The 26,029-nt window shown below is 42.0% G+C and overlaps 1 protein-coding gene across 1 annotated transcript in view; it reads left to right on the top strand.

Moving 5' to 3' along the window:
• The window catches only part of necab3 (N-terminal EF-hand calcium binding protein 3), a 50,600-nt gene that overhangs the window by 6,177 nt on the left and 18,394 nt on the right, over nt 1-26,029 (top strand). The window contains exons 3-6 of the mRNA XM_042324815.1: nt 5,517-5,541; nt 13,293-13,401; nt 17,684-17,709; nt 22,008-22,105. Of these exons, the coding sequence (XP_042180749.1) occupies nt 5,517-5,541; nt 13,293-13,401; nt 17,684-17,709; nt 22,008-22,105 (258 nt within the window). The remainder of the gene's footprint in view (nt 1-5,516; nt 5,542-13,292; nt 13,402-17,683; nt 17,710-22,007; nt 22,106-26,029) is intronic.

The raw sequence follows: 26,029 nt of genomic DNA, 5'->3' as shown, positions 1-26,029 counted from the left end.
AATAATGCATGCAGATAGATAAAAATCTATTACCTTTGCCATCATCTCCTTGTTTAAATTGCAGCTCAGAAGATAGATTTATAGAGATGCGTGCACTCCTGAGTCCTACCTGACAATACATACAGATGAACTTAGTGAATGGGAAATAGATTTTCTATCACCCTTGAGAGATAAACAACCCAAACAGCATGAGAGAATGTTTGGCTAATTAATTAGGTTGATACGTGGGTGAGCTGATATGAATATATTACAAGTCTAAATCGTTCTGAGATATTTTGCCCTTGGAAATGTGTCATCTTATATGGCATTAGAAAATGTTAGCCTGTAACGAAGCCAAGGTTTATAAGTGGCGAAGCGAGCTACAATATGAAGTATTACAGTAACAAGCTAAATAGTTTCAAGATATGCTGGCATATACTGTATTTTTCCCTTGGCAACATACAAAAGTCACAGTCTATGATAGCAATTGAAATTCATGAGTGTGAAACTGTGCATAATGAAATTCTTATTTGTTATCTGAACACAACGCTGCAGGCCAGACATAATCACGGTCTAAACTCCAATCTGAACACAGTAGGATACACCCTCAGATCTCAACTGCTTAAACTGCTTAAGCAGAAGTAGATGGAGAAGGATGACGCTTCAAAAGATTTCTCATCTGAAGGTTGATGTCTTTTTCATTGACTGTGTATAGAATATGGGAGGTGTGTGTGTTTCCTTCCACTGAAAAACCATATGAGACAGTGAAGGTGATTATCCTCAGTCACTTACGGTGAAGGAGATCATCCTCAAGTCACTTGGGCACCTATTTAGACTCTTTCAACCTGAGGTCTGACCTGATGCCAGTCTCCTCCTCCCAACCCGAGGCCGGTCTCCTCCTCCCAACCCGAGGCCGGTCTCCTCCTCCCAACCCGAGGCCGGTCTCCTTCTCCTTATAGAAAACCGCATCAAAAGGACACATGGTTCTTACTGGCTTAACACCTGCTGACATGCCATCTGAAACAGAGACGCTCTGGGAAGCAAGGCTGACCTTTATCTGCACATTGTAAATGATGCATTATCCTCTCAGAACACTGGAGTAAAATACTGGGCCGTGCAACTTAGACAATCTCAGAGCTGTCTAGGAGCAAATGCCAAGTAGATCATGTTTAGACAGATAGGAGAATGTGTGCGGCCAGTTATATTTAATAGGCTTCTTTCATGCATTTTCTTTCAATCCTGAGGTAGTAGACAGGAAAGCGCATTTCAGCTGATGGCAATATACATGTGTTCCTTTCACTATCAAGTTTTCATTGAAGTGTAAAAAATATGTCTTCAGATCCCAATTTCTTGTGTCATCTTTCATTCAGACAAGCAAAATTAATAATGGGAATGTATTTCGATCATACGACTTATCGGCAAGTCAAATCTAATCAAACCAAATTTCATTTGTCAGATGCGCTGAATACAACAGTTGTACCAGGAAATGCTTACTTACAAGCCCTTAACTCTTAAAGATCTCCACAGATCGGTGTCCCACCTACGGGATGGTTGAGCAAATGTGCGCTAATGTGATTAGTATGACGTTATAACTAAGGAAGGAACAGTGATGCCAAAACGTTGGTAAATACCCATTAAATTGCTAGGAGATTATATATGGAGTGTGCGACTTTCTTTATTTTGATAGTTTATAGTTGTAAGTAACAAGGACATTTCCCAGGATATAGACAAATCTTCTGTGGGCAGAAAGCTTACATTCTTGTTAATCTAACTGCACTGTCCAATTTACAGTAGCTATTACAGTGAAAACATACCATGCTATTGTTTGAGGAGAGTCCACAGTTATGTACTTGAAAATGTATATATAGACCAATTAGTCATATTTGGGCAGACTTGATACAACATTTTGAACAGAAATGCAATGGTTCATTGGATCAGTCTAACACTTTGCACATACACTGCTGCCATCTAGTGTCCATAATATAAATTGCACCTAGAGTCCTAAGTCAGATAATAGCCTTTCTTTTGCATTTCAAAGATGATGGAACAAAAAAACATGCTTTTTTTCTTTGTATTATCTTTTACCAGATCTAATGTCTTATGTTTTCCTACATTAATTCCACATTTCCACAAACTTCAAAGTGTTTCCTTTCAAATGGTATCAAGAATATGCATTTTATGTGACAATTGAAAAAAAGGCGTCTGATCCTTAAGAGGTTTTAACCAACAATGCAGGTTTAAGAAAATATTTACAAAATAAACTAAAAGTAAAAAATGTAATTAAAAAGTAACACAATAAAATAACAATAACGAGGCAATATACAGGGAGTACTGGTACCGAGTCAATTTGCGGGGGTACAGGTTAGTCGAGGTAATTTGTACACGTAGGTAGGGGTAAAGTGATAAGAAAATAAACAGCGAGTAGTGACAGTTTAAAAACAAAGGGGTGTGGGGGTGGGTGTCAGTGCAAATAGTCCAGGTGGCCATTTGCTAGATTTTTCAGCAGTCTTATGGCTTGGGGGTAGAAGCTGTTAAGGAGTCTTTTGGACCTAGAATTGGCGCTCCAGTATTGCTTGCCGTGCGGTAGCAGAGAGAACAGTCTATGACTTGGGTGACTGGGATCTTTGACAATTTTTTTTGGGGCCTTCCTCTAACATCGCCTAGAATAGAAGTCCTGGATGGCAGGAAGCTTTGCCCCAGTGAAATACTGGGCTGTACGCACTACCCCCTGTAGCGCCTTACAATTGGATGCCGAGCAGTTGCCATACCAGGCGGTGATGCAACCGGTCAGGATGCTCTCGATGGTGCAGCTGTAGAATTTTTTTTGAGGATTTGGGGACCCATGCCAAATCTTTTCAGTCTCCTGAGGGGGAAAAGGCGTTGTCGCGCCCTCTTCACGACTGTCTTGGCGTGTTTGGACCATCATAGTTTGTTGTTGATGTGGATACCAAGGAACTTGAAACTCTCGACCCCCTACAATATAGCCACGTCAATGTGAATGGGGGCGTGTTCTGATCCACTTGCAGAGGGAAGTGTTTAGTCCCAGGGTCCTTAGCTTAGTAATGTACTTTGTGGGCACTATGGTGTTGAACGCTGAGCTGTAGTCAATGAACAGCATTCTCACATAGGTGTTCCTTTTGTCCAGGTGGGAAAGGGCAGTGTGGAGTGCGATTGAGATTGCATCATCTGTGGATCTGTTGGGGCGGTATGCGAATTGGAGTGGGTCTAGGGTTTCCGGGATGATGGTGTTGATGTGAGCCCTGACCAGCCTTTCAAAGCACTTCATGGCTATCGACGTGAGTGCTAAGCTTTCTTGGGTGCAGGGACTATGGTGGTCCACTTGAAACATGTACGGTACCAGTCACACCTACTCATTTCAGGGTTTTTCTTTATTCTTACTATTTTCTACATTGTAGAATGATAGTGAAAACATCAAAACTATGAAATAACACATATGGAATCAAAATATTTTATGTTTGAGATTCTTCAAAGTAGCCACCCTTTGCCTTGATGATTTTTTTGCATTCTCTTGGCATTCCCTCTTGCTCACATCGGCTACGGACAGAGTTATCACACAGCCGTCCGGAACAGCTGGTGCTCTCATGCATGTTTCAGTGTAGCTTGCCTCGAAGAGAACATAAAAGGCATTTAGCCGTTCTGGTAGGCTCGTGTCACTGGGCTGCTCGTGGCTGGGTTTCCCTTTGTAGCCAGTAGTAGTTTCCAAGCCCTGCCACATCCGACGAGCATCAGAGCCGGTGTAGTAGGATTCAACCTTAATCCTGTATTGACGCTTTGACTGTTTGATGGTTTGTCTGAGGGCATAGAGGGATTACTTATAAGTGTCTGGATTAGAGTCCCGCTCCTTGAAAGGGGCAGCTCTAGCCTTTAGCTCGGTGAGAATGTTTCCTGTAATCCATGGCTTCTGGATTGGATATGTACATATGGTCACTGAGGGGACGACATCGTCGATGTATTTATTGATGAAGCCGTTGACTGAGGTGGTTTACTCCTCAATGCCATTGGATCAATCCAAGAACATATTCCAGTCTGCGCTAGCAAAACAGTCCTGTAGTTTAGCATCCGCGTCATCTGACCACTTCTGTATTGAGCGAGTCACTGGTACATCCTGATTTTAGTTTTTGCTTGTTAGCAGGAATTAGGAGGATAGCATTATGGTCAGATTTGCCAAATGGAGTGTGAGGGAGAGCTTTATGCATCTCTGTGTGTGGAGTAAAGGTGGTCTAAAGTGTTTCCCTCTGGTTGCACATGTGAGATGCTGGTGTAAATTAGGTGAAACTGATTTAAGTTTGCCTGCATTACAGTGCCGCTTCTGAATGAACATTTTCTTGTTTGCTTATGGCCTTATACAGCTCATTGAGTGCGGTCTTAGTGCCAGCATCGGTTTGTGGTGGTAAATAGACGGCTACTAAAAATACAGATGAAAACCCTCTTGGTAGATACTGTGGTCTACAGCTTATCATAAGGTACTCTACCTCAGGCGAGCATTACCTTGAGACTTCCTTAATAGTAGAGATTGCGCACCAGCTGTTATTGACAAACACCACCACCTCTCATCTTACCCGACGTAGCTGTTCTGTCCTGCCGATGCACGGAAAACCCTACCAACTTCCACGACGCTGTGAAACATAAGATATTACAGTTTTTAATGTCCCGTTGGTAGGATAGTCTCGAACGGATCTCATCCACTTTATTTTTCAGTGATTGCATGTTGGCTAATAGAACGGATGGGTTACACACTCGCTAACGAGTTCTCACAAAGCACCTGGATCTCAGCCCCTGTATCTTATGTCTTTTCATCATGCGAATATCGGGGATTTGGGCCTGGCATAGGAGAAACGGTATATCCTTCGCATCCTTTTTAAACCTCAAATACACTACATGTTTTAAATGTCCTGCATTTCAGGAAAGTTCTCCTGCAACAGTGGCGCAGGAACCACTGACTTTTAAAAAATGATCAAGTCACTTGCTGTTAACTCTTAACTGGTTAGGAGGTGCTCTAAGTGTCTGTTGACAAGGTGTGACTATTATGCCTAAAATGGCTTCATGCATAGCTTTTATTTCTACCCATAGGAGTAGAATGTCTCTACTCTTAGCACTTATGATCAATTGTCTACTCTGATGCGCTTTGTGGACACAGCCCCTGATGTCTAAGGCCATTAGTCTTCACTTATCCCAAGTGATGGAGAAATCAGTTTGAGGATGAGCAATTGCTTGCCAAATGTAATAGATTGAGTTAGTTTTGATTTGTTCACAAGGTAATCCTATGACTATGACTAAATGCCCAGACAAGTGGATGTACACATTTCTCTGTATGCTTGTTTCCTTGTTATGGTACCTCATTCAAAAAGGATTGGAATAGTCTGCCTATGAAATGCTCTATGGGCATAAAATATGACCGGAGCTCCTGGGAACTGTCTTTTTGATGAATTACCCTGATTTGAAATAGCTTTTAGAGAAAGCCTATTGTGACGCTTTGTTAAAAGCTCTACCTAAAATGTTTCCCCTTTTTATTTCAGATTTTCCGCCGTGCTGACAAGAATGGTGAGTAGACAACAACTCTACTTGTCAAGTGATGATTCATTTTGTCTCATGTGAATTTGTCGTTTTCTCATTCACCCTATTCCATTTCTAAAGTATCGTCCTCACACAGGATACCATTTATGGGGGGGAATATGCAGTTGTTATGTTTTGTTCAATCAAAGAGCCAAATGACTCGCATGAAGGAAACAAGTGAGCCTCAAGTGAGGCTTTTCTCTCTTCACACTTCAGTGCGTCCCACTTTCCTTGCCCAATTAAAACCCTGGCAAGGAGGAGGAATATTGCTTTGACTGCAGAAAATGTGTCTTGGAAACAATGTAGGCTACAGTAGCTTACTATCAGACATTCTGTTGAGTTGGTACAGAAACCAATCAATTGGAATGGAAGTCTATTCTCATGACTGCATTTGAATAAAGGTTTGAATTTCATATGTAGAGCCAACTTCTCTCCATGAAATACTGATTGGTGAACAATTACTGGTAATCCAATCAAAGCTAGTCCAATCACAGCTAATCCATTCATAACACAGGAGTGTTTCCTGGCCAGGTCATGTTTTGAAACTTGATAATTTGGTCTGGGATGCTATTGAATATATTGATGCTGCAGTATTAACTGTAGTATATGGGCAATGAATATTGGTTAAAGGGGCAATCTGGGATTGGTACATACAGTACCAGTCAAAAGTTTGGACACATACTCATTCAAGGGTTTTTCTTTATTTTTACTATTTTCTGCATTGTAGAATACTAGTGAAGACATCAAAACTATGAAATAACACATGGAATCATCTAGTAACCAAAAAAGTGTTAAACAAATCAACATATATTTTATATTATACCTTGATGACAGCATTGCACATTTTTGGCATTCTCTCAACCAGCTTTTCCAACTGTCATGAAGGAGTTCCCACATATGCTGAGCACTTGTTGGATACATTTCCTTCACTCTGTGGTCCAACTCATCCCAAACCATCTCCAATTGGGTTGAGGTCAGGTGATTGTGGAGGCCAGGTCATCTGATGCAGCGCTCATCACTCTCCTTATTGGTCAAATAGCCCTTACACAGCCTGGAAGTTGAAAAACAAATGATAGTGGGACTAAGTGCAAACCAGATGGGATGGTGTATCACTGCAGAATGCTGTGGTAGCCATGCTGGTTAAGTTTGCCTTGAATTCTAAATAAATCACTGACAGTGTCACCAGCAAAGCACCCCCACACCATCACACCTCCTCTATGCTTCACTGTGGAACCACACATGCGGAGATCATCCAAAAATCTCAAATTTGGACTCATCAGACCAAAAGACAGATTTCCACCAGTCTAATGTCCATTGCTCGTGTTTCTTCGCCCTTGCACATCTCTTCTTCATATTGGTGCCTTTTGTACTGGTTTCTTTGCAGCAATTTGACCATGAAGGCCTGATTTACGCAGTCTTCTCTGAACAGTTGATGTTGAGATGTGTCTGTTACTTGAACTATGTGAAGCATTTATTTGGGCTGCAATTTCTGAGGCTGGTAACTCTAATGAACTTATCCTCTGCAACAGAGGTAGGTCTTCCTTTCCTGTGGTGGTCCTCATGAGAGCCAGTTTCATTATAGCACTTGATGGTTTTTGCAACTGCACAAGTTCTTGACATTTTCCAGATTGAGTGGCCTTAATGTCTTAAAGTAATAATGGAATGTTGTTTCTCTTTGCTTATTTGAGCTGTTCTTGACGTAATAAGGACTTGGTATTTTACCAAATAGGGTTATCTTCTGTATACCACCCCTACCTTGTCACAACACAACTGATTGACTCAAACGCATTAAGAAGGAATGAAATTCCACTATTTAACTTTTAACAAGGTACATCTGTTAATTGAAATGCATTCCAGGTGACTACCTCATGAAGCTGGTTGAGAGAATGCCAAGCGTGCCAAGCTGTCATCAAGGCAAAGGGTGGCTACTTTGAAGAATCTCAAATATAAAATATATTTTCATTTGTTAGTATGTTTGTGTGCACATTTAGCCCACTGCTTAAATAATTTGTTCATCTCAGAATGCCGAATATTAAATCAATTAATAACATTTTGTTTTGTAACGTCCTTTTTATATCAGCAGTTGTCACAAAGTGCTATACAGATACCCAGCATAAAACCCCAAAGGGAAAGCAATGCAGATGCAGAAGCACAGTGGCTAGGAAATACTCCCTAGAAGGCAGGAACCTAGGAAGAAACCTAGAAAGGAACCAGGCTCGAGGGGTGGCAAGTCCTCTTCTGGCTGTGCAGGGTGGAGATTTGTCTGTTCGAGTGAGTGTCGTCGAAATGTATCATTATTTCTCACTGTCAGAGGATGAATGTCTTATGGACTCTGCAACAGTGGCGCTCTCGGCTTGGCCTTGAAGACTGTTGTCTGTAGGAGTATGCTGAGCTTACACCTAGTTGCTGTTTTAACATTGTGTCTGTTTTAACATTTTAGGATTGGGGTGGGGAAGCTGCTCCTAGATCAGTACGTAGGGGAAACTTCACACCCAAAGCGTTGAATGTATGTCTCCCATAGGTTTTATTACATAACACCAACAGCTGTGTCAACTAATAGCTGTCATCCGCCTATTCGATTGATATCTTTTCGTCAATAAAATGACAACAACATGTCAATCTGGATGTCCTTATGAAGACTTTCCCTCACATCTCTAAGCATAGCAATAATGTAATATAATTACATATGAGTAAATTGACGAGTAAATTGAATGGTGGGAGGAATGAGTCAGGACAATATTATTCGAAAGCTACTTCTCTGCTATGCCACATGTTCCTGCTCTGCAAAATGACATCTTATTACTTTGGCCAGATTCAACAGTCCACCAGATGCTAACCTCAACTCAATCTCTGTATCTGTCTCTCTCCCCTTCTCTCTCGCTCTCTCTCCCCTTCCTTCCTTCTTCCTCTCTCTCTCTCCATTCTACATGTTCTCTCCCTTTCACTCCCTCTCTCTTATCCCCCTCTTTCTTTGTCTCTTTCCTCTCTCTTTCCACAGTTGACAGACTTTCAGCGAGGCTTACTGGTACTGTTGTTGTGCACGCTTTGTGGGCATCTGTTGATGTAATCTGACAGGGCAGATTGGAGGGAGGGTGAATGTATGGCCGTTGGAAAGTAGCGAGAGGAGGGGAGTGGCCAGGCTTGATAGGCATCGTTCTGACTAAGATGGAGCTTGAGTCACTCCCTGATTTAGCTGGAGGCTAAAATGACAGGACAGTTAAATCATAGCTTATGTAGGACCAGGATTTTTTTCCTAACCATATTTAGGGCCAGGAGGTTTTCCTAACCGTAGTCAGGTCATCATGTATACTGTAGGTTTCATAAATTGACAAGCAGGGCACTGTTAATTTAAGCACAATCAAGCCATGACAGGTGTAATATTATCATCTTACAATGAGTGTTACACAATGTTCCAAAGGCCTTGTGTTAGTTCCTGTATCACTGATATAATTAAATATAATGAAAGTTGAAATGGTGCCAAGTCAGAGTAAGAGAGTATGAACTGCACAATACAGTGAAAGATAAGGCAATGATCTACAGATCCAGTCACAAGGGATTGCTGTCTTCTTCTGTCAAGTAAGGTACATTCCTATTGAGGACTTTCATCCCACAACAGGCGACTCAATCGCTTTTCCTTCATTCTGACACATCAGTAATAATGGATGAAATAAGCCGTAGGCATGGCAATAATATGCTCGTCCTGGAACGACCTAGAAGAGCAACACATTTTAGTAAGCCATTTTAACTCAGAACTGTCAGAGAAGTGAACAAGCTCCCAGTAGTCACCATTAGGCTGCCAAAGAGCAAGGCATCAAATCTGGTGGCTTGACAGCGAAACTTGGGAGGTCTCCAATCCCCTCATCGAAATGAAAGAAGGTCAGAGTCAGATGATGAAGGCACATGTACAGTGGGGCAAAAAAGTATTTAGTCAGCCACCAATTGAGCAAGTTATCCCACTTAAAAAGATAAGAGAGGCCTGTAATTTTCATCATAGGTACACTTCAACTATGACAGACAAAATGAGAAAAAAAAATCCAGAAAATCACATTTTAGGATTTTTTAATGAATTTATTTGCAAATTATGGTGGAAAAAATGTAGTATTTGGTCAATAACAAAAGTTTATCTCAATACCTTGTTATAAACCCTTTGTTGGCAATGACAGAGGTCAAACGTTTTCTGTAAGTCTTCACAAGGTTTTCACACACTGTTGCTGGTATTTTGGCCCATTCCTCCATGCAGATCTCCTCTAGAGCAGTGATGTTTTGGGGCTGTTGCTGGGCAACACGGACTTTCAACTCTCTCCAAAGATTTTCTATGGGGTTGAGATCTGGAGACTGGCTAGGCCACTCCAGGACCTTGAAATGCTTCTTACGAAGCCACTCCTTCGTGGCCCGGGCGGTGTGTTTGGGATCATTGTCATGCTGAAAGACCCAGCCACGATTAATCTTCAATGCCCTTGCTGATGGAAGGAGGTTTTCACTCAAAATCTCACGATACATGGCCCCATTCATTCTTTCCTTTACACGGATCAGTCGTCCTGGTCCCTTTGCAGAAAAACAGCCCCAAAGCATGATGTTTCCACCCCCATGCTTCACAGTAGGTATGGTGTTCTTTGGATGCAACTCGGCATTCTTTGTCCTCCAAACACGACGAGTTGAGTATTTACCAAAAAGTTATATTTTGGTTTCATCTGACCATATGACATTCTCCCAATCTTCTTCTGGATCATCCAAATGCTCTCTAGCAAACTTCAGATGGGCCTGGACATGTACTGGCTTAAGCAGGGGGACACGTCTGGCACTGCAGGATTTGAGTCCCTGGCGGCGTAGTGTGTTACTGATGGTAGGCTTTGTTACTTTGGTCCCAGCTCTTTGCAGGTCATTCACTAGGTCCCCCTGTGTGGTTCTGTGATTTTTGCTCACCGTTCTTGTGATCATTTTGACCACATGGGGTGAGATCTTGCGTGGAGCCCCAGATAGAGGGAGATTATCAGTGGTCTTGTATGTCTTCCATTTCCTAATAATTGATCCCACAGTTGATTTCTTCAAACCAAGCTGCTTACCTATTGCAGATTCAGTCTTCCCAGCCTGGTGCAGGTCTACAATTTTGTTTCTGGTGTCCTTTGACAGCTCTTTGGTCTTGGCCATAGTGGAGTTTGGAGTGCGACTGTGAGGTTGTGGACAGGTGTCTTTTATACTGATAACAAGTTCAAACAGGTGCCATTAATACAGGTAACGAGTGGAGGACAGAGGAGCCTCTTAAAGAAGAAGTTACAGGTCTGTGAGAGCCAGAAATCTTGCTTGTTTGTAGGTGACCAAATACTTATTTTCCACCGTAATTTGCAAATAAATTCATTAAAAATCCTACAATGTGATTTTCTGGATTTTCTTTCTCATTTTGTCTGTCATAGTTGAAGTGTACCTATGATGAAAATTACAGGCCTCTCTCATCTTTTTAAGTGGGAGAACTTGCACAATTGGTGGCTGACTAAATACTTTTTTGCCCCATATTATCTACAACAACATGTACGAGAACAAGCTCTCCTAGAACAACAGGTACTAGAACAACATCTCCTAGAACAACATCTCCTAGTACAGCATCTCCTAGAACAGCATCTCCTAGAACAGCATCTCCTAGAACAGCATCTCCTAGAACAGCATCTCCTAGAACAGCATCTCCTAGAACAGCATGTCCTGGACCAACATGTCCTGGACCAACATGTCCTGGACCAACATGTCCTGGACCAACATGTCCTGGACCAACATGTCCTGGACCAACATGTCCTGGACCAACATGTACTAGAACTGGAACAACATGTACTGCAACAACATTTACTAGAACAACATTTACTAGAACAACATCTACTAGAACATCATCTACTAGAACATCATGTACTGGAACTGGAACAACATGTACTGGAACAACATGTACTGGAACATCATGTACTGGAACTGGAACAACATGTACTGGAACAACATCTACAAGAACAACATGTACTGGAACAACATCTACAAGAACAACATGTACTGGAACAACATCTCCTAGAACAACATGTACTGCAACAACATGTTCTGCAACAACATTTACTAGAACAACATCTACTAGAACATCATGTACTGGAACTGGAACAACATGTACTGGAACAACATGTACTGGAACAACATCTACAAGAACAACATCTCCTAGAACAACATGTACTGGAACAACATGTACTGGAACAACATGTACTGGAATTGGAACAACATGTACTGGAACAACATATACTGGAACAACACTTACTAGAACAACATGTACTAGATTAAGTGTGTTTCCTATTATTTGATCCTGTTTTTGAAACGTAGCCACCTGTGGCTGACATTTTGAAAAAAATAACTATAAAAAAGTGCAGACAGACAGCCTCCCATTGTTTTCTAGATCAAGCATCACAATGTTGTACCATATTTCCTGCATATCTACTTCGTATTATAACCCTAAGCCTGGTCTTCTTACTGCTGATCTGCACAAAGCCACTGACTGCATCAGGTAGGACTGCTTTGAACAAAGAACCTTTTCATTATGTAAAAATGTCCCTCTTCCTATTACCACAACGAAGTTGTAAGCGATGTCTTTGGATCTGTTTGATGCAGCTTGTATAAGTGTATTAGCCGTTTGGTTGGGTCGTCGTTAGCTATTTCAGGTGAAAGGAGGTCGTGGTAAAGGCCTTGCATCATCCTCCCAGCCAGCGCATTACAAATTCAGAACAGCCATGATGAGGTCTGAGACAGATCCTAGCCAAACAGATGGTCCTCAAATTTGCCCTTGAAATGAGGCGAATCAACTGTCTGGAACTTCTGGCATATTGAATTATATTCATTGTTACCTTGTTGTGTGCAATTTGGCCAGATTGGCCTGATTATTTGGGCAGTTTGCTGGAAAGCAGCTCTGACAGTTCTTTTTGATTGTTTGGATCATAGACAGAATGATTCTGACTTCTATGGTTTGTGTATGGTTTGCCCTTTCAGATTTTGAGTCACAAATGGCACCCTATTCCCTATATAGTGCACTACTTTTAACCAGAGCTTCATAGGCCCTGGTCAAAAGTAGCGCACTATATAGGGAACCGGATGCCATTTTGGGACATAGCCAAAGTGTTATAAATCTGCTGATGACTTCCTTCAGCACGCCAGGTCTGGCTAACCGGCTGCTGGCTCCAACGTTTGTCTGTCTAGTTCTCCTGCCAAGCGACAGATTGACACCAGGAATATGTTTGTCACAAATCAGACAACTAAGGGCACTAAGGCAACTAAGGGCACTGAGCTCTTCCTGTGCCTTATGCTAGTGCTTAGTACAAAATGTAACAAACATCAACAACTGCCACTTGTGGTTGTATTCAGCAAAGTCATCGAATGCGTCCCAAATGGCACCCTATTCTCTCTATAGTGCACTACTTTGACCAGTGCCCATATGACTGGGTGCCATTTGGTACAAAGCATTTGAAGCTATGATGTAGGCCAGTTCTATTTCTTCCAGACCTGGGTTCAAATAGTATTTGTTTCAAATACTTTAAGCTGCTCTTGATTGAGCTTGCATGTATGCAACCAATGGGAACCCAAACCATCTGGCTCTCAAGGCAGGTCCATTAAACAGTCAAGTATTTGAAAGACCGCAAATACTATTTAAACCCTGGTTTGATTTCCTTTTGGCCATGTGTCTCAGTCAAGGATGCACAGTAAACTGTGGTCTTGTGTTGTCTTTTCAGATGACGGAAAACTTTCGTTTGATGAGTTCAATGCTTATTTTGCCGACGGGATTCTCACCACTGAGGAGTTGCAGGAGCTCTTCTACTCCATAGACGGAAGGCAGAATAAGTATGTTCCCTCTATGCAACATACATGGTTTGTATAACATGGTTTGTATAACATGGTTTGTATAACATGGTTTGTATAACATGGTTTGTATAACATGGTTTCTAACATGGTTTGTATAACATGGTTTTTAACATGGTTTGTAACATTGATTAGATTAAAGGAACACATAGCACAGGCACATTTACAATTCCTGAACATGCAGACTCCTTGTATGCTCGACCAAGTGTTTTGCAGAACTAAGCAACAACAGAGTAGATGGTGGATAATCAGAATCAGTACGATTTTGTGTAATTTACCATGCATAGACCACATCAGATTTTTTTTTATGCTGTGTTATACTTCCCACGATAAAAGAAATCCCTCACTTGGTAATGACTGTTGAGCATCAGTGTAATATAGCAACAACAACAGAGACAGTTTTTTAAAGACAACTGAACCATGAATTACAGTTTCTCCTGGCCTACAGAGTACTTTTAGGGTGAGGAACCACCTAATATCAAGTTATAAATCCTGAACTTCCCCTTTAAAAGCCTTTCTCTCCTGAAGTGGCAAAAGTTTAACGTTCCATTGTTTAAGCCTGTTGACTTGATTGCCTTTGGCAGAATGGAAATGTAGATTCATTGAGCACTTTACAACTTGCTCCCCCAACGTGAACAATTTCACATTATAACATTTAAAGTCCAAGCAAGCCCTTGTTATGGAGATTAGCTTGTCCTTCAAAGTCCCTGCAGCTTAGCTGAACAAATAGAGAAACACACACAGAGCACTCCTCGCAAACGCCGCAGGCCAGGATTCTCCCAGACTTCTCTCAAAGTAATGAATACTTCTGAACATTCTGTTCAATTTTGGGATTATGTTAATGCTTATGTTAATGAACACACAGCTGGAATGCCAAGGACATCTTCCTGCCACAGTGAAGATCAGTGTTACTCTTCTAGTGAAAACACATTAGCAGCTACAAGCTAATTCCCTTGAAGTGACAAAGGGCATCGCAGCTTTCAAAAGGGCGGATTTTAGCATCAACAATGATAAATTACAGTGGAAGGTAATAGGTGCAATGCAGGTTGCACATTCCAATTACACAACTCATTAACCAGGTTTACTTTTGCTCTTAATTTGGCCGTCCAAGCCGAGCCAATAAAAGGCTAGCAAATGCCAGCAGGGAAGATGCTTTTATAGGTGCATATATTAGGCTAATATTAATGACAGCATGTTAAGTGGTTGTCTTTTAGGCGGTTGTTTCTGCCCAGCCATCCATTTCAGCCTAGAGAATTCTGACTTGAAAAGTTCAAATATTGTTCAACAATGTTGGCTCCAATTAACATGGAAATTGCATTTCCAGAGAGGGGTTCAAATCAAATGTATTTATATAGCCCTTCGTACATCAGCTGATATCTCAAAGTGCTGTACAGAAACCCAGCCTAAAACCCCAAACAGCAAGCAATGCAGGTGTAGAAGCACGGTGGCTAGGAAAAACTCCCTAGAAAGGCCAAAACCAAGGAAAAAACCTAGAGAGGAACCAGGCTATGAGGGGTGGCCAGTCCTCTTCTGACTGTGCCGGGTGGAGATTATAACAGAACATGGCCAAGATGTTCAAATGTTCATAAATTACCAGCATGGTCAAATAATAATAACCACATTAGTTGTCGAGGGTGCAGCAAGTCAGCACCTCAGGAGTAAATGTCAGTTGGCTTTTCATAACCGATCATTAAGAGTATCTCTACCACTCCTGCTGTCTCTAGAGAGTTGAAAACAGTATGTCTGGGACAGGTAGCACGTCCGGTGAACAGGTCAGGATTCCATAGCCGCAGGCAGAACAGTTGAAACTGGAGCAGCAGCACGGCCAGGTGGACTGGGGACAGCAAGGAGTCCTCATGCTAGGTAGTCCTGAGGCATGGTCCTAAGGTTCAGGTCCTCCGAGAGAGAGAAAGAAAGAGAATTAGAGAGAGCATCCTTAAATTCACACAGGACACCGGATAAGACCGGAGAAGTACTCCAGATATAACAAACTGACCCTAGCCCCCCGACACATAAACTACTGCAGCATAAATACTGGAGGCTGAGACAGGAGGGGTCAGGAGACACTGTGGCCCCATCTGATGATACCCCCGGACAGGGCCAAACAGGAAGGATATAACCCCACCCACTTTGCCAAAACACAGCCCCCACACCACTAGAGGGGTATCTTCAACCACCAACTTACCATCCTGAGACAAGGCCGAGTATAGCCCACAAAGATCTCTGCCACGGCACAACCCAAGGGGGGAGCGCCAACCCAGACAGGAAGATCACATCAGTGACTCAACCCACTCAAGTGACGCACCCTTCCTAGGGACGGCATGAAAGAGCACCAGTAAGCCAGTGACTCAGCCCCTGTAATGGGGTTAGAGGCAGAGAATCCCAGTGGAAAGAGGGGAACCGGCCAGGCAGAGACAGCAAGGGCGGTTCGTTACTCCAGAGCCTTTCCGTTCACCTTCACACTCCTGGGCCAGACTACACTCAATCATAGGACCTACTGGAGAGTCTGCGTCTCTCACATGGGTAGGCTGTTTGCTTAGAAATTCTAGGGACAATTAGGAGGCCTGCGTCTTGTGACCGTAGCGTACGTGTAGGTATGTACGGCATGACCAAATCAGAGAGATAGGTAGGAGCAAGCCCATGTAATGCTTTGTAGGTTAGCAGTAAAACCTTTAAATCAGCCCTCAACAGGAAGCCAGTGTAGGGAGGCTAGCACTGGAGTAATATGATCAAATTTTTGGGTTCTAGTCAGGATTCTAGCAGCCGTATTTAGTACTAACTGAAGTTTATTTAGTGCCTTATCCGGGTAGCCGGAAAGTAGAGCATTGCAGTAGTCTAACCTAGAAGTAACAAAAGCCTGGATAAATTTTTCTGCATCATTTTTGGACAGAAAGTTTCTGATTTTTGTAATGTTACGTAGATGGAAAAAAGCTGTCCTTGAAACAGTCTTGATATCTTCGTCAAAATAGAGATCAGGGTCCAGAGTAACGCCGAGGTCCTTCAGTTTTATTTGAGACGACTGTACAACCATTAAGATTAATTATCAGATTCAACAGAAGATCTCTTTGTTTCTTGGGACCTAGAACAAGCATCTTTGTTTTGTTCGAGTTTAAAAGTAGAACGTTTGCAGCCATCCACTTCCTTATGTCTGAAATACACACTTCTAGCGAGGGCAATTTTGTGGCTTCACCATGTTTTATTGAAATGTACAGCTGTGTGTCATCCGCATAGCAGTGAAAGTTAACATTGTTTTCGAATGACATCCCCAAGAGGTAAAATATATAGTGAAAACAATAGTGGTCCGAAAACGGAACCTTGAGGAACACCGAAAATTACAGTTGATTTGTCAGAGGACAAACCATTCACAGAGACAAACTGATATCTTTCCAACAGATAAGATCTAAACTAGGCCGTGTAGACCAATTTGGGTTGCCAATCTCTCCAAAAGAATGTGCTGATCGATGGTGTCAAAAGCAGCACTAAGGTCTAGGAGCACTAAGGTCTAGGAGCACTAAGGTCTAGGAGCACGAGGACAGATGTAGAGCCTTGGTCTGATGCCATTAAAAGGTCATCTCCCACCTTCACAAGTGCAGTCTCAGTGCTATGATGGGGTCTAAAACCAGACTAAAGCGTTTCGTATACATTGTTTGTCTTCAGGAAGGCAGTGAGTTGCTGCTAACAGCCTTTTCTAAATATTTTGAGAGGAATGGAAGATTCGATATAGGCCGATAGTTTTTTATATTTTCTGGGTCAAGGTTTGGCTTTTTCAAGAGAGGCTTTATTACTGCCACTTTTAGTGAGTTTGGTACACATCCGGTGGATAGAGAGATGTTTATTATGTTCATCATAGGAGGGCCAAGCACAGGAAGTAGCTCTTTCAGTAGTTTAGTTGGAATAGGGTCCAGTATGTAGCTTGAAGGATTAGAGTCCATGATTATTTTCATCTTTGTGTCAAGAGATATAGTACTAATAGATATAGTTCACATTTCTTTAATCAAAGCCTGTAGGCTTCAATCAGACACTGTGAGTGAAAAGTGTGAGGTGAATTAATCGTACTCCTAGGATGAACAAGGATTCTGTTTTTCCAAGATGATTAGGAAGAAAGCATTGTAATTGGCACATATTATCTAACTTTTATTGAGCTTATTAATTCCTGAAAGTTTCACAGTACATGGGGTTTATGGCACCCGACGTGCTTCCATGACTTAAATGATTCAATTAACTCTCTTTCTTTCCCCTCTTTTTCTTTTCTGCTACATTGTAGCAACCTAGACACCGACAAGCTTTCAGGTGAGTGTTGGGGCTACTGTTTGTGTTAATGTGGCCTATCCTTTCTTCACATTAACCCTGCAATCTCCCCAATGTACTTCCAGTTAAGCATTGGTCTTACCTGTGGAGCTTTTGTGCTCAACCATGCTATGTCAGTATCTTATTGTTGTGATAGGCTGTCAAACATTAGCATAATCTTCCTCGTTATTGTCATCACATCACCATTCCCATCTTCAACATCCGCATCATCGCCGATCATCATCTGTTATTATCAGTCTGGGTATAAACTGTAACCTGACAGACATCTAGCTCTCCAGCGTATGGAGGTGAGTGGCAGATGGTCTGGAAAGCCAAGGAATAGTACAAAGACATGTAAACACTCACTTCCGAGAATAAATCTGCTGCATAATTTATTGAATGGCAAAAGCGTCAGTCGTGCAGCAGCTTGACGTCAGGGGGAAGTTAACTATCTCTCATCACTGTAAGTGCCTTCGCTGCGTCATCTTGGAGTTAGTCCAATGGACATCGGTCAATGTCTGCTTCATAGGTGAAGGAAATCCAGGACACTCTTTGATTAGTGAAAGTTAAAATGTCCTGATTCATTTGACATTATCATGGTCAAGTATGACTACAGTTGGCATTACCATGGTCAAGTATGACTACAGTTGGCATTACCATGGTCAAGTGTGACTACAGTTGGCATTACCATGGTCAAGTGTGACTACAGTTGGCATTACCATGGTCAAGTGTGACTACAGTTGACATTATCATGGTCAAGTGTGACTACAGTTGACATTACCATGGTCAAGTGTGACTACAGTTGACATTATCATGGTCAAGTGTGACTACAGTTGACATTACCATGGTCAAGTGTGACTACAGTTGGCATTACCATGGTCAAGTGTGACTACAGTTGGCATTACCATGGTCAAGTGTGACTACAGTTGACATTATCATGGTCAAGTGTGACTACAGTTGACATTACCATGGTCAAGTGTGACTACAGTTGACATTATCATGGTCAAGTGTGACTACAGTTGACATTATCATGGTCAAGTGTGACTACAGTTGACATTACCATGGTCAAGTGTGACTACAGTTGGCATTACCATGGTCAAGTGTGACTACAGTTGGCATTCATGGTCAAGTGTGACTACAGTTGGCATTCATGGTCAAGTGTGACTACAGTTGACATTACCATGGTCAAGTGTGACTACAGTTGACATTACCATGGTCAAGTGTGACTACAGTTGACATTACCATGGTCAAGTGTGACTACAGTTGACATTACCATGGTCAAGTGTGACTACAGTTGACATTACCATGGTCAAGTGTGACTACAGTTGACATTACCATGGTCATGTGTGACTACAGTTGACACACTGATACACTTCATTAATCGTTTTGGCTTAAAGGTCGACTTTGGGCAAAAATGCAAAAAATAAACTGCATGACTGATCAGTGCACCATAATACCAGGTCATTTAATGCTTAAAAACTAATTGTATGAATAAGATATTTGGCTACAGAAGTTCCATTTCTTACCAATCTGTAACAGCTTCTGTCCAAAATCAAATCCAGTGAAAGGAAGTCAACACATATATTTTTTATTTAACTAGGCAAGTCGGTTGAGAACAAATTCTTATTTACAATGACGGCTTCCTCCGGCCAAACCCGGACGACACTGGGCCATTTGTGCGCCGCCCTATGGGACTCCCAATAAAGGCCGGATGTGATACAGGGTCTGTAGTGACGCCTCTAGCCTGAGATGCAGTGCTTTAGACCACTGCACCGCCTGGGAGCCCAATGTTTTAATGTCATATACACAAGTACAGTGAAATGTCTTTCTTGCTAATTCAAATCCCAACAATGCAATAATCAATAACAATGTATTACTAGAAAAAAAACACGAGAAATGTGAAGATGTATTAAGAACACAATAACTAAGTAAGCATACTATATACAGGGTCAGTTCCAATACTATATTAACAATGTGCAGGGATACTGAAGTGATGGAGGTAGATATGTATTGAATAAGGGGACTAGGCATCAGAATATAAGATAAACACATATGCTGAGCTTGTATGTGAGTGGGTGTTTGTAGTCAGTATAAATGTATGTGCATGTTATGTGTGAGTGAGTAAATGATGGAGTATGAGTGTGTAGGGACCTGTGAGTGTGTATAGAGATGAAAATGAGGATACAAGATTGATTCAGGTAGTCCGTGTAGCTGTTTTGTTAGCTCTTTATCAGTGTTATTGCTTGGGGATGGAAGCTGTTCAAGAGCCTGTTGGTGCCAGACTTGATGCACCGGTACCGCTTGCCGTGCGGAAGCAGAGGGAGTAGTCTGACTTGAGTGGTTGTCTAATGATTTTCCGGGCCTTTCTACCACACCACATGATATAGTTGTCCTGGTCCTGTCCCCACCACATTCTCTAGCGCCATGCGATCAAAGACGGTGCTATCGCCGCACTAGGCAGTGATGCAGCCAGTCAATGTGCTCTCAATGGTGCAGCTGTAGAACCTTTTAAAGATTTGAGGGCCCATGCCAAACTTTTTCAACCTCCTGAGGGGGAATAGGTCTTCTTCACGACTGTGTGCGTATTTAGACCATTTTAAGTCTTTAGTGTTTTGGACACCGAGGAACTTGAAGAGGTCTACCTGCTCCACTGCAGCCCCGTCGATGTTGATTGGGGCGTGCTTGCTTCTTTATTTCCTGTAGTACACAATCAGCTCTTTGGTCTTGCTGACGTTCAGGGAGAGGTTGAAGCACACACCCCTGTGGAGCCCCTGTGTTAAGGGTCAGCGTGCCGGAGGGGATTTTATCTACCCTCCCAACCTGGGGGCGGCCCGTCAGGAAGTCCAGGATCCAGTTGCAGAGGGAGGTGTTCAGACCTAGAGTCCTATACTTGGTGATGAGCTTTGAAGGGAAAATGGTGTTGAACGCTGAGCTGTAGTCCATGAACAGCACTCTCACATAGGTATTCCTCTTATCTGGGTAGGTGAGGGCAGTGTGGATAGCAATTGAGATTGCGTCATCTATGGATCTGTTGGGGCGGTATGCAAATTGGAGTGGGTCAAGGGTGTCTGGGATGATGGAGTTAATGTGTGCCATAACCAGCCTCTCAAAGCACTTCATGATTACAGATGTGAGTGCTACAGGGCGATAGTCATTGTGGCATGAAGCCTTAGAGTTCTTGGGAACAGGAATGATGATGGTCATCTTAAACATGTAGGGGATTACAGACGGGGACAAGGAGAGGTTGTTCTGCAGCTGTTCTGCATATCCTCTGAGAACGGCCCTGCGGCCTTGCGTGGGTTGACCTGATTTAAAGATCTTTTTCATCTCGGCCTCGAAGAGCGAGATGACCAAATCATCTGGGTCGGTGACGGCACTCTCACCCAGCATGCTGTTGTTGTCAATGCATAAAATGCATTGACTTTGTCTGGTAGAGCGGCATCGTTGGGCAGATCAAAGTTGGGTCTTCCTTTTTGTAATCCGTAATGGACTGTAGCCCCTGCCACTTGAGGCAGGCGTCGGAGACTGTGTAATATGATACCACTTTATTCCTATATTGTCCTTTTGCTCGTTTGATGACTCTGCGGAGTTGTAGCGGGACTTCTTGTGCTTATTCCTGTCCTTGGCCATAGCCTCAGGGTTGTCTACAAAAGCTCTGTATGTGGTATTCCTGTCCTTGGCCATAGCCTCAGGGTTGTCTATGAAAGCTCTGTATGTGGTAGTCCTGTCCTTGACCATATCCCCAGGGTTGTCTACGATGGCTCTGTATGTGGTAGTCCTGTCCTTTAATTTAGCTCCAACCTCCGTGTTAATCCAGGGCTTTTGATTGGGGAAGCAGCGAACCCTCACGGCTGGGACAACGTCGTCGATACTGGCTAGCTAAAGTGGCTAGCTTTGCTAATGAACTGACTACGTCGGCAGTGGCGCCCATGACCACACATTGACGAACCACCAACGGCACACCACATTTCTCTTTGAAAATGTAGATGAGGGGTTAGCTTGGACAGTTTTTCGTGACCAAAGTCGACCTTTTAATTACTTTCCAACTTTATAAGAGGTTATAACAGTTTATCCAATCAATGTCTACTCTTGTGTTTCAGAATGTACCATTCTATTTGGTTCTTTGATCAGTCAATACATTTTTCAGAGACAGATCAAAGAGCAAAGAGTCATTATCAGGGAAAGCTCTTGCGATATCATGCACATTAGATATCCAACTGAATTTTTATGTTTATACCTTACTGTACAGTATAAGAAACTGGTGAGTCTATGTTAAATAAACAAATGTTTGTTTATTTCAGATTACTTTGCTCAACACTTGGGGGAGTATATGAATGTCCTCTCTGCTCTGGAAACCCTAAACGTCGCCATCTTGAAGGCCATGGACAAAACTAAAGAGGTAAGCCTTTGTGTGAACTATTTTGAGACATCATACCCATCCATGCTCAAGGGTTACTGTCAAATAGATGAGTGAATTCAAAAATACTTTGAAAATATACCCTTCTTTCCTCTGCACCTTGAAGTAATCACTGATGTAACAGGATTGCATAGGTGAAAGCAAGAGTTCACAGTTTGGGGACTGGGGGCCACAGAATATACTCTATACCTACAGTGCTTAGTGAAAGTCTACCCCGTATCTTTTCAAGCACTGTGGTGGCAGCATCACGTTATCGGTATGCTTGTCACTGGCAGGTACTGGGGACTTTGTCAGGTTCAAAATAAATATGAAAGGAGCATAGCCCAGATAAAAAGTGAGAGAGAATCCTACCTCAGTCTTCTGAGTACCTGACGATGGGATAGTTTTTTATTTTTCAGGAGGGACAATACACACATTTATGCCAAAGACACACCAGAATGGCTTTCCAAGAGGTGTTGAGTGTTCCTGAATAGTCTCAGACCCGACTTAAATCTGTGTGAAAATCAGTGACAAGGTTTGAATATTGCTGTCCATCAATGATTCCCAACCAAATGTACTAATCTTGAGCAATTTTGACAAAAACAATGGATATATGTTGCCCTAATATTTGTGCAAATTTGGTAGAATCTTATTCAAAATTATTGACAGCTGTAATGGCTTCCAAAGGTGCCACTACCAAGTATTAACTCTTGGGTGTGAAGACATACTCAATTAAGATATCTCAGTTTTTTATTTTTCATAAATGTTCTATAATTTGGCTTTTACTTTGGAAGTGTGCAGTAGCTTGTGTAGATCAATAAGTTTAAAAAATGAATTTAATAAAAATAAATTAAATTTGAAGGCAGCAAAATATGAAAACTGTGCAAAGGGTGTGTAGACTTTCACTAGGCACTGTATGTTTTGTATTATGAACTGTAAATGCTACACAGTCCATTGAATGGGAGCTATAGAATATATTCTATAGGGTATAGATAAAGCCTGCTGAATATACCTCATATAGAATATACAGTGCATTCGGAAAGTATTCAGACCCCTTCCCTTTTTACACATTTTGTTACGTTACAGCCTTATTCTAGAATGTATTAATAAAACATTTTCCTCATACAGTTTTGCAAATTTATTAAACAAAAACTGAAATACCTTATTTATATAAGTATTCAGACCCTTTGCTATGAGACTCGAAATTGAGCTCAGGCGCATCCTATTTCCATTGATCATGCTTGATTGGACATGATTTGGAAAGGCACACACCTGGCTATATACTGTACCTAACGATATAGGCTACAAAATATACCCTACCTATGTTTTGTATTAGCAGTAAATACTCCACAGTCCATGGACTGGGGGCTAGTTTCCCTCCATTCAGCTGATTCATGACTTTGAGACAACGGCTCCCCAGCACAGATGGAGGCAATCTAGTGTGCCTCATAAAAATGATGAGTCAAGCAACAATATTGGTGTAGGAATAGTCCAGCCAAGCAGATCTGCATTCATTAGCATCATATTATGGTCTATATAATGCTTTTTTTATAGCTGAGACATTTTATCGAGCTTCCCAGAGCCCATACAGGAACATTGGGAAGCTGGCTAGCTAACTGTAGAGTTTTGCAGTGCACAGTCAGCCCTTCCCATTGTGGCTAAAGAGGGAAGATGTAAAAGGATTTGTATGGCCAAGTGCTTGATGGGATTCCTAAGTCACCCATTGTAGCAAATGTACAGTATATACACTGAATAAAAATTATAAACGCCACATGCAAAAATGTAAAAGATTTTACTAAGTTACAGTTCATATAAGGTAATCAGTCAATTGAACTAAATTCATTAGACACTAATCTATGGATTTCACGTGACCGGGAAACCAGATATATCTGTTGGTCACAGGTATCTTTAAAAAAAGGTAGGGGTGTGGATCAGAAAACCAGTCAGTACCTGGTGTGACCACCATTTGCCTAATGCAGCGCGACACATCTCCTTCACATAGAGTTGATCAGGCTGTTGATTGTGGCCTGTGGAATGTTGTCCCACTCCTCTTCAATGGTTATGCGGAATTGCTAGATATTTGCGGGAACAGGAACAAGGTGTCGTACAGGTTGATCCAGATTGTCCTAAACATGCGCCATGGAAGAACTGGGACATTTTCAGCTTTCAGGAATTATGTACAGATCCTTGAGACGTGGGGCCGTGCGTTATGATGCTGAAACATGAGGTGATGGCGGCGGATGAATGGCACGACAATGGGTCTCGGGATCTTGTCACGGTATCTCTGTGCATTCAAATTGCCATCGATAAAATGCAATTGTGTCCGTAGCTTATGCCTGCCTATACCATAACCCTACTGTAACCATGGGTCACTCTGTTCATGATGCCATACATGCTGTCTGCCATCTGCCCGGTACAGTTGAAACTGGGATTCATCCATGAAGAGCACACTTCTCCAGCATGCCAGTGGCCCTCTAAGGTGAGTATTTTCCCACTGATGTTGGTTACGACGCCGAACTGCAGTCAGGTCAAGACCCTGGTGATTACGCCGAGCACGTAGATGAGCTTCCCTGAGATGGTTTCTGACAGTTTAGCTAACCCACAGTATCATCAGCTGTCCAGGTGGCTGGTCTGAGACAATCCCGCAGGTGAATAAGGTGGATGTGGAGGTCCTGGGCTGGTATGGTTACACGTGGTCTGTGTTTGAGGCCGGTTGGACATACTGCCAAATTCTCTAAATCGATGTTGGAGGTGGCTTATGGTAGAGAAATGAACGTTCAATTCTCTGGCAACGGCTCTGGTAGACATTCCTGCAGTTAGCATGCCAATTGCACTCTCCCTCAACTTGAGACATCTGTGGCATTGTGATGTGAAAAAAAATGCACTTTTTGGAGTGGCTGTTTATTAACCCCCAGCACAAGGTGCACCTGTGGAATGATCATGCTGTTTAATTAGCTTCTTGATATGCCACACCTGTCTGATGGATTTTCTTGGCAAAGGAGAAATGCTAACTAATAGGGATGTAAACAAATTTGTACACAAAATTTGAGAGAAATACGCTTTTTGTGGATATGGAACTGTTCTGGGATCTTTTATTTCAGCTCATGAAACATGGGAACAACACTTCACATGCTGCATTTATATTTTTGTTCAGTGTATATCTCCCCGACACACGATTTTACCACTGCATATTGTCAGTGTTTCGGTCAGGTTTCCTTCATGATACACCAGAGGTTATACAGTGCCTTCAGAAAGTATTCACACCCCTTGACTTTTTCCACATTTTGTTATGTTACAAAGTGGGATTAAAATGGATTTGTCATTTTTTTGTTAACGATCTACACAAAATGTCGAACTGTAAGAAAAATTCTAACGTTTGTTAAAATATACACTACCATTCAAAAGTTTGGGGTCACTTAGAAATGCCCTTGTTACTGAAAGAAAAGCACATTTGTTCTCCATTAAAATAACATCAAATTGATCAGAAATACAGTGTAGACATTGTTAATGTTGTAAATTACTTTTGGACCTGGAAACTGAAGATTTTTTTAATGGAATATCAACGTAGGAGTACAGAGGAGGCCCATTATCAGCAACCATCACTCCTATGTTCCAATGGCACGTTGTGTTAGCTAATCCAAGTTTATAATTTTAAAAGGCTTATTGATCATCAGAAAACCATTTTGCAATTATGTTAGCACAGCTGAAAACTGTTGTACTGATTAAAGTAGCAATACAACTGGCCTTCTTTAGACTAGTTGACTATCTGGAGCATCAGCATTTGTGGGTTCGATTACAGGCTCAAAATGGAACACATAACTTTCTTCTGAATCTCGTCAGTCTATTCTTGTTCTGAGAAATGAAGGCTATTCCATGTGAGAAATTGCCAAGAAACTGAAGATCTCGTACAACGCTGTGTACTACTCC

The sequence above is a fragment of the Oncorhynchus tshawytscha genome, linkage group LG07, assembly GCF_018296145.1.
Source record: "Oncorhynchus tshawytscha isolate Ot180627B linkage group LG07, Otsh_v2.0, whole genome shotgun sequence".
Taxonomy (NCBI): domain Eukaryota; kingdom Metazoa; phylum Chordata; class Actinopteri; order Salmoniformes; family Salmonidae; genus Oncorhynchus; species Oncorhynchus tshawytscha.
This window is presented reverse-complemented; position numbering and strand designations above follow the sequence as displayed.